The 12,217-nt window shown below is 40.7% G+C and overlaps 1 protein-coding gene across 1 annotated transcript in view; it reads right to left on the bottom strand.

Moving 5' to 3' along the window:
- SLC24A5 (solute carrier family 24 member 5) overlaps positions 1 to 12,217 on the bottom strand; it is a 260,856-nt gene that overhangs the window by 105,849 nt on the left and 142,790 nt on the right. Inside the window, exons 3-4 of the mRNA XM_086959008.1 lie at positions 7,488 to 7,571; positions 7,296 to 7,399 (exon numbers count right to left, since the gene is read on the bottom strand). Coding sequence (XP_086815134.1) covers positions 7,296 to 7,399; positions 7,488 to 7,571 — 188 coding nt within the window. The remainder of the gene's footprint in view (positions 1 to 7,295; positions 7,400 to 7,487; positions 7,572 to 12,217) is intronic.

A 12,217-nucleotide genomic window follows, 5' to 3' on the forward strand; every position in this document is an offset into this window, starting at 1 on the left:
GTCTTCTGATTATTGTTGCTAGTATATTGCTTCCCATATATTACCCTATTTTCAAGCGTGAACAATCTGCTTACAATGTCACTGCCGAACATTCTTTTAGCGAATTACCTCCCCACGAACTATCTTACAGACTCGCGCTGCGCAACAATACGTTCATTAGTATGTTACATCACTCCCATCAGACTAACAATGCTACAAACTGTTGGATATGTGGCCGACTCCCTCCCTACCAGAAATACAAGGGAGTTCTGCCCCTCTTTCCGTACCCGTTCACACACAATGGCTCTTGTGGAGCATGGTTTAGAATAATTAATTCCTTAGATCCTGATATTGCTGTTTTCGAAGGAAACTGGGTTTGGGGAAACTTGAACTTAGTTCTACTTAACGCCTGTTATCCTGACAAAAAGGGACTTCCCACTAGAATAGGAACTGATCTAGAAAATGAAGTATATGGATTAGGTAATTATACAATTAACCTTATGATTCTTACTGTCGAATCCGAAGCTGCGCCAGTTCTCCCTGCTATGTCAGTATTACCAGTCAAAGGTGATTTATGTGTCAGAAAGAAGGGTTCAGTACACTTAGGTCATAGCAAATGTACTACCGTGGTCGAATTCAGTGATCAAGGCAAATCTTCCTTTAGAGCTACTCGTCATTCCTATTTTGTTTGTGGCCATACCGCATACATACGCTTACCTCTAGATTGGGATGGTACCTGTTACATTGCATTCCTTCTGCCACCTGTTTTTCTAGCCCCTCCTGATTATCACAGAAATACGAATCTAGTAAAGAATAGACTCCGAAGAGATCTCCCGATTGTCGACTATACTGAAACGGCATGGGAGCAATACACAGATTTCAATAAAGGATTCTTTTTCTTCACAGGCCCCGTCCAAAATAGTAAACTAATACGCAGATTAACTAGAACACTCGAAGCAGTAGTGAATGAAACGGCCTCCGCCCTAGGTAACTTAACAGAGGAGCAGTCCGCCATGCGGGTTGTTGTTCTCCAGAATCGTCTTGTTATTGACGTCATCCTAGCAGATAGGGGCGGAGCTTGTAAGGTCATCGGGTCAAGTTGCTGTGTTTTCATTCCAGAAAACGCGCCTACAGTATATAAAGCTATTACACGTCTTCATAAGATTGCAAGTTTGATACATCAGAATCCAGGCACCTGGACTTGGTCCGGTTGGTTCTGGACAACGTTGACTGCTTGGGGATGGAAGATCCTATCCTTCCTAGGCATTGCCCTTGTCATAGTATTCAGTTGCTGCCTGTGCCTACAGTGTGGGCCAGCGATTTGTGGTCTGTGCGCCACTTCATGTATTGCACATTCCAGTTTTCACTTAAAACGCGAAAAGAAGAAAGAAGAGCAAATAATGTTACAAGAACAGACTGATCGATTTATGAGAATCGATATATCATGAAGGGTCCGTAGGGAACAAGGAGGGAATGAGGAAATATAAATTTTATGGTCAAGAAATGTTCCCTAACGTGTACCCCACCGTCTCCATGTACCAGCTTAAAGTGCATGTAACTTCCCTCCTGTGCCAGCTATGAAGACGCAAATACATTTGCGTCCAACGTTAACATGCCCTCTTTCAGATCCACCCTGAATGGGTTGAATATTCTGTTCCTAAGTATGCCATGCCAACGTCTTTTTGTGGTGTACTTTACACGTTTTTCAGCTCTGGCGAAGTAGGCCCCTGAATTCTGCCATCGAGCCTTTTTCCTGCCTTCTGACTCTGAAAGCCTCAGCCCAGGCTGTCTCTGTACCCGTGACCTCTGCCTTACTCCCTGTGCGGCTAACGGCGCTTAGCTCAGCCTGCTGCCTGCCAACACTGTATTCAACCTTCGAATTATCTGTTCCGCTCCTCAAACATACATTCCTGCCTACTAGTTCAAGTAAACATCTTCCAGCTGCAGAGCAAAGGGCCCGGCCTCACCGTCTCCGTGCAAGTAATTCATAGCCTCTGTTACCATGGTAGGCCCATGCCCCCTCACATCTCATGCAGACACTTAGACGCTTATACACGCACTCACAGTCAGTATAGAATAGCTTCTGCCCCAGAGACCTTTTCCTCTAGATAATATGGTTCCCAAACATTAGATATCAGATATGATATAGGTACGAGTTGATCTGACATGCCAGACTTCTGTCTCTTTCCGCAAGTGTAAATGTCAAGTCCCCTGCACCCTCCAGTTCCACGTCATTCACGCGTCATGCAGCTGCGCGCGCATCCAGGCCTCAGATTTCTGCTGACATTGCCAAATTCTGCTAAAGTACCCACCTACTTGTAACACTTACATATGACGTTTCTAGCACACACCTCTATGTTCACGCCTAGTTCACGCCTTCTAATTACGTATCATTACCACGTGTGTGCTCTTATCTTGTTTCTCTCAGCTGTTACGCCTACTGTATTGGTTTCTATTGTATGATTTAAGTATATAAGCTATGTATTGTCAATAAAATATTGCTCTATCCCTTCCTGCACCCCAGTGGTGGCACGAACAAGATATCCGATCTGGTACCATGACCATTCCTTTTTAAGGAATAAAACCCCTAAGAACTCTAACACCACGGACTCTGCCTCTTTCTTTCCGATTGAGTTATTTTGTTAAAGTACTTACCTGCATAGAAATTAGGACGGTAAATCAAATATTTACCACAACATGGCCCAGTCTTAATAAATATAGAGCAATCATACAGGGTGTTTGCTGAAAGGGTTGTCAAGAGTTGTTGGTAACAGACTGTTCTGTCAAACATGTATCCACAAAATAAACAAATTATTGGGTTTTAAAACATAAATAAAAGGCATTGTCATTTACAATACTAATAGCTTAAACTCTCGCAAATGCAAGATCTATTGCATTGCAACAAAGGGCCTTCTTGACCTCTTGTTAGATTGTAAATATCAGAGGAAGAGACTGGCTTGCAACATCTTCAAATCAGTGATAAATATTGCAGTAAAGAAGATGTGTAAGTGTTGTAAATTACACAGACACCAAGAGTGAAGTGAGAGTAACATATGAACCGAGCTATAAACACTAACAAAGCCCTCCAACACGATGCATTCTAGGGGGGACAAAATTGTTAACAAAAAAAAACACAAGCATTTTTGTCATGCAAGGAAATATGCTGCAGGAGTGGGTACCAGCGACAGGTGGGTGGACCAGAGAGGTGTGACTCCATAGAGGTAAAAACACCCTAGACTAATCTTCAATTGCATGCAGTTAATCAGGTCTTTATAATTATGCATTCCAACTGCTTGATACCATGAATAAAAAATAAAGATTTTAACAGGGAAGGATGAAAGCCTAAATCAGCCCTGTCCCATCAGGAATCCTTGCAAATTAAAAAAGATCTCAAATAAATGAATATGGTGTATTACTGGATTCATGATAAATGTGCATCACAGGACACCCGCACCACCAATCTAGATCCAAGAGGACACATACATGTCTGACAGGTTTTCTAAACACAGGTAAAAATTATAGAAACCACAAATGACAAGATCTTTCTTCACTATACCTAGCCACAGAGTGTCATGGACCACCTGGGCTCCGATAGTTGAGCACTACAGAATAGTACGGAAAGGACGCCCGCATGGCACTACGAGGCCATTCAAAAATATGCTATATAAATATGCCAATATACAAACAAAGATAATCAATCTTGTTCGCTCTCCAGGCGGCTGCGTTAAATTTGAAATATCGCGCAAATAAATAAAGAGAGGCGCATTTTACAAATAAAAGGGAAATGGATGTGTTCAGTCAAGCTTTTCGGAGGTGCTCTGGCAAAATATAAGTTTACTAGTCTCTAGTAATCTAACAATGCAATAATTTGATAGTGCTAGAATAATTTAGTGAAGTTTGGCTGAGCAGTTTGCATGCGGATGCATAGCGATGAAAAAAGTATACTGTCACCATTTGTATGATATACGCATATTCACGTTCTCATAAAAACCCCAACACTGTAAAAGAAACGGGGCCATTAACACATAGAAGGTAAGTGTCTCACAGATTCCTTTTATCTTTTCTTCTCAACACTTTCATAGCTCTTGCCGGGGATGTTCACCAGCTTTGATGTTGACAACACAGGAGCCAAGAAGCCCTACAATCGCGTCTTCACTGCACCCGCCTAGCACAGGAAGCGCTGACGTTCATTAATCCAGAAATTGCTGCTAATTGTGTGAAGCAACCTGGTAGCACATTGTATTCTTCCTCAGTTAGTATACTCACACTCCAGTGCCCACATAAAGCGTGCCTAGGGCAAACTGGTGGCTGTTGGCAGTGTCAATTCCACCTAGCTGGCACCAGGAGGACGTAAGGGCATGTGTTTGCATCATAACCTAGGCTTGCTTTAAGACGCTTGTTAAAAATTAAATAACTGTATATTTCTAACCGAATAAAGTAAAGCATGCTGCTTTACTTTATTCGGCAGAACAGTGCCAAGCACATCACCGCCGGGCATGTCGTGGCAATTGTAACAGAGTTACCCCAACCTCACGTGGTCAAGTCTTAAGTAGAGCTCGAATCCCAGCCTAAGTTGAGACAGCAGAGCTACCGCTCAATACACCGAGAGAGTGCGCATTTATACGCAGTGCAAACACATCATGCTCCGACACGCGCACTTCCCCAAGTACAGACGTGCAGCAGCTGCAATTTGGAAGTTATTAGCACTTTAAGCGAGACATTGTAAAGATGATCCTCTCTACACGCCCCCTATAGATAAAGAAATTGCTTCACGACAGCCGTGAAGCAGACAACCCAGCCCAGATGGGCCGTTCAAAAGGGAGACAGGGCGGTAACCAAGAAGCATCCGTATCAATGGGAAGACAGCGCTTAGCATAAACGCTGACGCGACCCAATGCAAAAGATGGGCAGGGCTTCAAGTCCCCTTCTGAAATCTCCTGATCACAGTAGCCCTCGCAGAGCGAGCAGAGTATGCGCGCTGCAACGCTAGGCGAGACCTAAAAAGGATGTATGGTAGCTGAAAAAGGGGAATATTTGCTATATACCAGATATTCCATTCACACATCACGTGGGACAGGATACTATATGAATTTCTACATAGAGTTTATTGCACCAGTGTTTACTTATGCCTACTTGATCAGAAATATATGAAACCAAACGCTATATCAAAGTCTCCTCATAGCAACCAAAATTGCAACGTAGGAGCCATGCTATCAAATTTGTATTTCAGGGGGAGGGAGGGAGAGGTAAACTGAATTTGTTTGTTATTATGCTATTCCTCCCCTTATCTGCTTTCCATTCACTTGTTCTTCTCTGAATGACAGTTACACTACACAAACTCAGTGTGTCACTGAGGTTTCTATTAATTTCCAAGAGTATCCCACAACCAACCTTCTTTCCTCTCAAAACCTTACCCAAAGTCATTGTGTCCCATAGTCTCTCTCTACTGGTTCTTGTACCACGCTTCATAATAAATCTACCATCCTTGAGCCTTTTCTTTTCATTTTATCACTGTTCTTCTAGCATTCTCCCCTTCACCTCCAAGCCTTTAATAACTCATCTTCCCTTCCGTCATTTTCTCTCCCACCCATCAACAACCACCCGGTCATGTGTTCACATTCTCCCTGAGCCTTTACTAACTCACCTGTGTTGGTGCACTCATTCAGAGTTCCATAGTAGAGGAGTCTAAAAGCAGTTTAATACAAGTACATTGAATTCTTTTTTATATCAAAATCAAGCACTATCAATTTAGTTAACTTCTAATGACACTACATTACAGCAGATAATTACGCACTGTCCAATAATGTTTTTGAGAATGCACATGTTGTTTTAGTGGCAATAAAGAATACAATATATGACCAGGTTCTCCTTTAGAGAGCTTGTATTGTGTTTAATTGTTTATGTCTTAGAAGGGTTTCCATAATATATCAAGTATCTCTTTATTGAGAGTGGTTTGAATCTTTTTTTAATAATTTTGACACAGATCCATTCACAATGCCATCCGTTTCTCTAGAGCCACTGCTACAACATTTTTTGTGCTTTCTTGTAAATTCTGCGATTCCTTTTGTATGTTTTTGCAATATATTCACTAGCCCAAGGTATTCTTATTTTGTCTTTTAATGCATATGAAGTCACTATTTGACATTGAAGTTTCCCACCCATTGGGCAGTGGTCACTTCTTTCATAGACTCACAGTTTACACTATACAATCTCTGACCTATGCATTACTAATACCTATCTGAAGTCTCATATATAATACGCTCTCTCGCCAGTTTGTGCCCTAGCTACAACAAACATCCCAAATGATCCTGGGTCTTTTAGAAACCTCTATATGTTATGTGCCTTCTATTCACCCCCACATTTGTTTTCAATTATCTCTTTGCTCCTCAATATTGAATCCCACACAAACAATGAGCTGAAGCTCTCTAGTCTATAGCACAACACATGCCCACCATGCTCCACCACCAACTTCCTCTCTCTCTTATTCACCCGTGCTCCTTTGGTTTTATGGACCATGTCCCCAAAATTAGGTTTTGTGATATGGGGAGTATCTTGCCATCTTTGTCAAGTGGCAACCACAACCTTAATCCCACTCCAAATCTTCTATGTAACCAAAACCTTCCCAAAGGCCCCATGTGTCCTACATCCTTTTCACAAATTCTTTCTTATTCTTAATTCATGTCCTCAGAGGCCTTCAGTTCACATGCCATTAAACTTCACCCTACGAATAATCAAAAACGTATTCTCTTCTGCCAAAATAATCCGGCACCACTTCCAGTGCAGCTGCTCATTTTCCGCTGAATTCCTTACAAACGTCAACTTCTCCGACCCAATTTTTTCCTTAATTTCCAGTCCTCATGTGTTCCAAGTTCCTACCCAAGTTTGAAGACTCAAAACATTTCTGCATGCCTCTCATCCTTTTCAGAGGCTTCCGTAACATTTGGAGATATTGATCCTCGTTTACTGTGTTTGAAGATAAGGTTTGTGTTGATCTCAGCATGTTCATTTTAATTGCACAGTTCTACATTATGCTGCAATGTCCCCATTATTTGAGTAATATAGTGACTCCTCTGTCCATTACTTCATTTTGTTCTTTAAAATCCATTTCATTTTGAAAAGGTTATCGATATTGAGTGTACATGAACATTAGATTGTTGTTGGCATTGGAACATTTGATACATTTATTGTAAATGTTTAGGATATTGAAAATTATAATCTTGTTGAAATAAAGTTTTTTTTTAAATAAAAGCAATTTACTAATCGAAATGGTTTGAAAAATGTCCCTTTAGGTGCAAGTATAAAATCCTGCTACTTACCGTAGTAGTTAGTAAACCACATGCTGCAGAGATGCCAAGAAGGTTGTAAACTGCAGAGCCAACAATAGTGCTGACTCCGATATCTCCCTTTGTTACGAAAACCCCTATAAAAATTAAAACAACATTTAAAAATATGTTTTCAACACTTGTGGAATAATGCATACATACATGGGAAAATAGATTAAAAATTACCTAAAAATGCGGTAACCAATTCAGGAGCAGAACTACCCGCTGCCATGAAGGTTGCTCCTGCAACGTCTTGAGTGAGAGCAAGACCTGTAATGGAATATAATAGTTACATTTGTTTGCTCAAATCAATAATTTAAATTAATTTGTATACTGGAAGGAATTGTGACTGGGACTGCCTGGTGCAGATATCGAGATGGTGGCACTCTTCTAGTTATTGTCCCCTAACAAGTTAGGTTATAAGTATTACTGGTAGATCCTGTTAACCAATAAGACATATCATAATTACAACAAAAAAACCCAAAGGAGAAGTCAGTACACGGATAATGCTCTCCAAAAATGGGAAGTAAACACAGGAGATTATATTCATCTGATATGCTGTGTACATATAAAATAAGTGTAGAAAAAGTGATGGATGGAATGCTTAAATTATTCTCAGCCACTAGTATTTACCCTGGCCGCGTCCCAGTCCATCAAATATTTGCACACCACGCAACCTTAGTTTGCCCCCAGCCATGTGTACATCAGTCTTGACCATGCTCTAATTGGAACAGCCAGCCAAAAATGCAAAGCCTGGTCCTCTCTGAACCATAATACAAGAAACCTAGGACTGGTTTCATCCTTATTAGGGAACTTCAGTCACATATACCTTGGTTCCAGTGGCATAGTGTGCACAGAACCCATCCCATGTAGGGAGACACACAGAATAATTCAGGCATTCTATCATCACATTTTTATAAACTTCAGTCACTTATTATAACTCCGGCCACATCCCAGTCTATAGTTTTTTTGTTCATCATGCCATCTTAGTTTGGCCCCAGCCATATCCAAATCAGGCTCATCAAATCTAATACCTGGCTGATTATCCCAAACTAGTGTGAAACCGGTCCTCAGCTGCTTGTTTTCTGGTTCAGTGTAGACCCGGCCTGGCAATTCGGGCAGCACTGTTTCCATTGGAGCAAAGTAAAGACTGATTCCATTTCGGTGTACAAAACAGATATGGAACCACTTCAAATGCTTCTCTGTTTTACTTTCACAGTAAAAGCACCAATTAAACTTCAGTGTCATAGGAGAGCCGACAAAAGAAAGCAAAAGAAAAAGAGAAAAGAAAGTTATGCATTTATTTTTCCCCCTTTTTTTTTTTTAAAGCTACCCATAAATACCATTCCTCCCTCCCAACCCACCCACTAGGAGTTGGCCTCACTCTATTATCTTTAGCTTGGGTTTTAAAATTAGGTATATTAGGTATAGCTTACCTATTTTCCAATCCATCTAGACAATTGTGCCCAGATTTTTAAGCCTTTAGTTCGGGAGCTTAGTCCCCTTCTTGCATAAATAGCTTTTTCTAGATTATAATTTGCTAATAAACAAGAAAGCCACTGCTGAAACCCGGGGAGGATTTGGATCCATCCAGGTGGATGCGAGACATAAGTGAAGAATCGCCCTACTGATAAACACTAATTCTTCTCCTGGTTTCCCCTGCATGTCCTGGTGGACCCAAAGTCCTATCAAGGTCAGAGAGAGGAAGTAGTCAACATCTAAGACCCCCTTGAGAAACATGGTAATCCCTTGTTTTAGTTTACTTAGAGCATCACAGTAGGCAAAGATATGACTTCGATCTGCCTGAAATAATGTGCATCGGGGGCAAAGGGTTCCTCTCCCGGTACCCCATTTGGTGAACTTTTTAGGGGTTTAGTGTAGCAAAAAACAAGATTTATAATATTGAGCCTGGAGCCGGGCCGGGATTAAAGTATTCTGTGCCAATTTAAAAAATAGATTTCAGGGATTCCTGTCTTCGCTTTCCACTTTAATGCCCGATCTTCCATGTCATCCAACATAAGTGAATTAAAAAGATTATACACAACTCCAATAGATAGATCTTTATTCTGTCTTAATTTATCTATTACATTGTTGTTAGCAAAGCCTATTGGACCTCCTCTTTCTTAGTTAGAAAATCCCTAATTTGCAGATATTTAAAAAAATCCCTTCGATCTAGTTCATACCACTCTTTAAGATTTTTCAAAAGAGGTCATACCAGTTGGAGAAAAAAAGGCTCTGAGCGTAGTCAGACCCACATCGCCCCATCTTTTAATGATTGTATCTTTAAAAGTTTCCTGTAAATTGGGGTTATTGCAGAGTGATGTCTAGTAGTTCAGGCGACCCAAACTGATCAATGTCTGAACTGATTTCATAATTCTAAGCTCCCCTTGCAAAGTTTTAAATCAAACTTTTTTGTAGTGATTGTCATTCAAGAATGACCAAACCCAGCCCCACGCTTCTATCCCCATTATAAGTCCTATTGGGGTTGGTACTTCTTCAGTAGCGCTATCTCTTGGCTTTTCTTGTATAAGAGATAGATTATATAGTAGAGTGGTGGCCCAATAATACAGTCCTATATTTGATAGGGCCATTCCTCCCCGTTCCCTAGGTAAAGATAGATATTTATATGCCCTTCTGGGCTTGGCATATGCCCAGATAAAGCGGGAAAATAAATCGTCAATTCTTTTTAGACAGTTGGCGGTAAATTCCAGCGGGATTGCAAGCAGCAGCTATAAAAACTTAGAAAAAAATACAATTTTAATGCTATTGCATGTGCCGATAACAGATAGATGTAAATTCTGTAATCTCACCAGTTCCGGTTTTGCGACTAAAGGCTTGATATTATCATTAACAATGTTGTCGATTTTAGCGGTAATATAGACTCCGAGATATGTTGCCTTTCTAACTACTCGAGTGTAATTAATCATTAGGTTTTCATTGCGCACGGTTTGAGTTTTACAGCAATTAAGGGAGTACCCTGAAAGTGATACAAACCTTGCCACCTCTACCTCAATCTCGACTATAGCAGTTTCAGGGTTAGGTGTCACTAGAGCAATATCATGGGCAGCCTTTTATCATGTCCCAATGAATATACGAGTGGCTTTTCAAAGGGCTGCGAGTGTGTTCACCTCAAGCCCAGGTACATCTGTAGGCTGATCACCCGACTGGTATTTTAATAGATCATCTGTTTCTCAGGGTAAAGTCTGTTAGTTCTCTCTTAAAGACGGCATTTTTTCCATAATTATAGAAATTGTCAATGAGCAGTGTCATGAGCTGCCACATTCAGTGCTTAATTTGAACCAGTGGTTGCCTGCGAGGGCACCAGCACTCAGTTTTGGAACCTGGCGCTTATGTTTCCTCATAAGCTATTACCCTGAGCAAGAGAGGGACAACACACAGAGGAATGCATTACGAAGACCCTGAAGCCGATACTCTGCTTTGAGCTCTGCACTAAAGTCAGGATTCATTCATAAGCCATCTGAGTAAACCATCCCATTACACACTCACTGAGAGGCACATGTAAGTGTCAGCACTTGAAGTGCATTAAAAATGTATGGAGCCTGTGATCCTGAGTACAATGGGGTGAAGACTTGGCTAAAAAGAAGAGAAAAATATTCTGTAACTGATTTGTTGGACATTCACCTTCAGGTAATTGCATTTACAAAATAAGGCACACACCATAAATGAAGTGGGCACTCTTTTAGTTAATGAATGCTCATTTTCGTTAATGTGATCCCTGCAGCAGTCTGTGTATGAGCCGCAGAATTGGATCGTGGCTGGCACAGTCGGAATAATCTTGTGCATTTACAGTGCAACCAAGTCCTGGCCAGCAAGTGAAAGCACTGGAAGTATGTATAACGTTATTTTAAAAGTGTATTACAATTACACCCAGTATGTTATAGATTACACAGAATGTGCAAACAGATTTAATGTTTAAGGAAAACTAGTGCTTTCAAAATATATATTTTCACTTGTGTCCCATAAAACTGTAATAAGAGTCAATTAATAGGACACAGTAAATAACTCAGCTGGTAACAAACACCCTTAGAGTGCGTCTCAAAAATAATACATCTTTGTCAACATTAAACTTCTAATGACTCCATAAATTAGAGCCACAACTGGCTAGAGGTGGCACAGCCCAGAAATTGAGGAGGTGGGCTGAGCCAACGTTGAGATAGGGGTCCGTCTTGGCTTCAAGAGCCTCTAAACAAACATCATGGAAAAATATAAGTAATTCAAAAAAAAGTCTAGTTCATTAACACGTACAAGAGTTTCCCCTAAGAACATTACTACATTGAGATGCATTTATCAAAAATATTCATTGTGAACCTCAGAGCATTCATGCCTACCACCCCAAAATTAATTCATTAGTGACCTGAAAGGAAATTTAGTTGTCAAGAGCAATCTTTAGGTAGTGTAGGTTCTTAATATGCATGGAGCAACAATACAGTCTATTAAATTAAACAGAAGACGGTTTTGTGCACTGCATGTCCTGAACTCAAGTATTTGAAAACACTCTCATAAGGGCTAATGAAGACAAAGGAGGTGTGGTGAAATTAAATATTTGACTAGCATTACACAGATTGGTCAAATGCGGAAGTTGGACTTTTAAGGGTCTGGTTAACCTGGCAATCCATCCATTTATCCTGAACACGTTTAATAATTATGATATTTCTGTTATTATTGTGTCGGTAAATAGGTGGACAACAGGATGGATAGGTTTGTGGTTGAGAGACTAGACTGATGTATTGAGAGTTTAGGAATGAATGGTGGTAAGGTTGTGGGTGGGTGAATGGCTGGATCCGGATGAGTGCTTGTATGGACAGATGAATAGTGATGGGACAGGAATGTCCACTGTAGTTTATGCAGGCATGTTCCCTGCTCTGGATGCCGGACTGCATGTTCATCTGGTATCC

This window comes from Lissotriton vulgaris, chromosome 2_1 (genome assembly GCF_964263255.1).
Source record: "Lissotriton vulgaris chromosome 2_1, aLisVul1.2, whole genome shotgun sequence".
In the NCBI taxonomy this organism is placed as follows: domain Eukaryota; kingdom Metazoa; phylum Chordata; class Amphibia; order Caudata; family Salamandridae; genus Lissotriton; species Lissotriton vulgaris.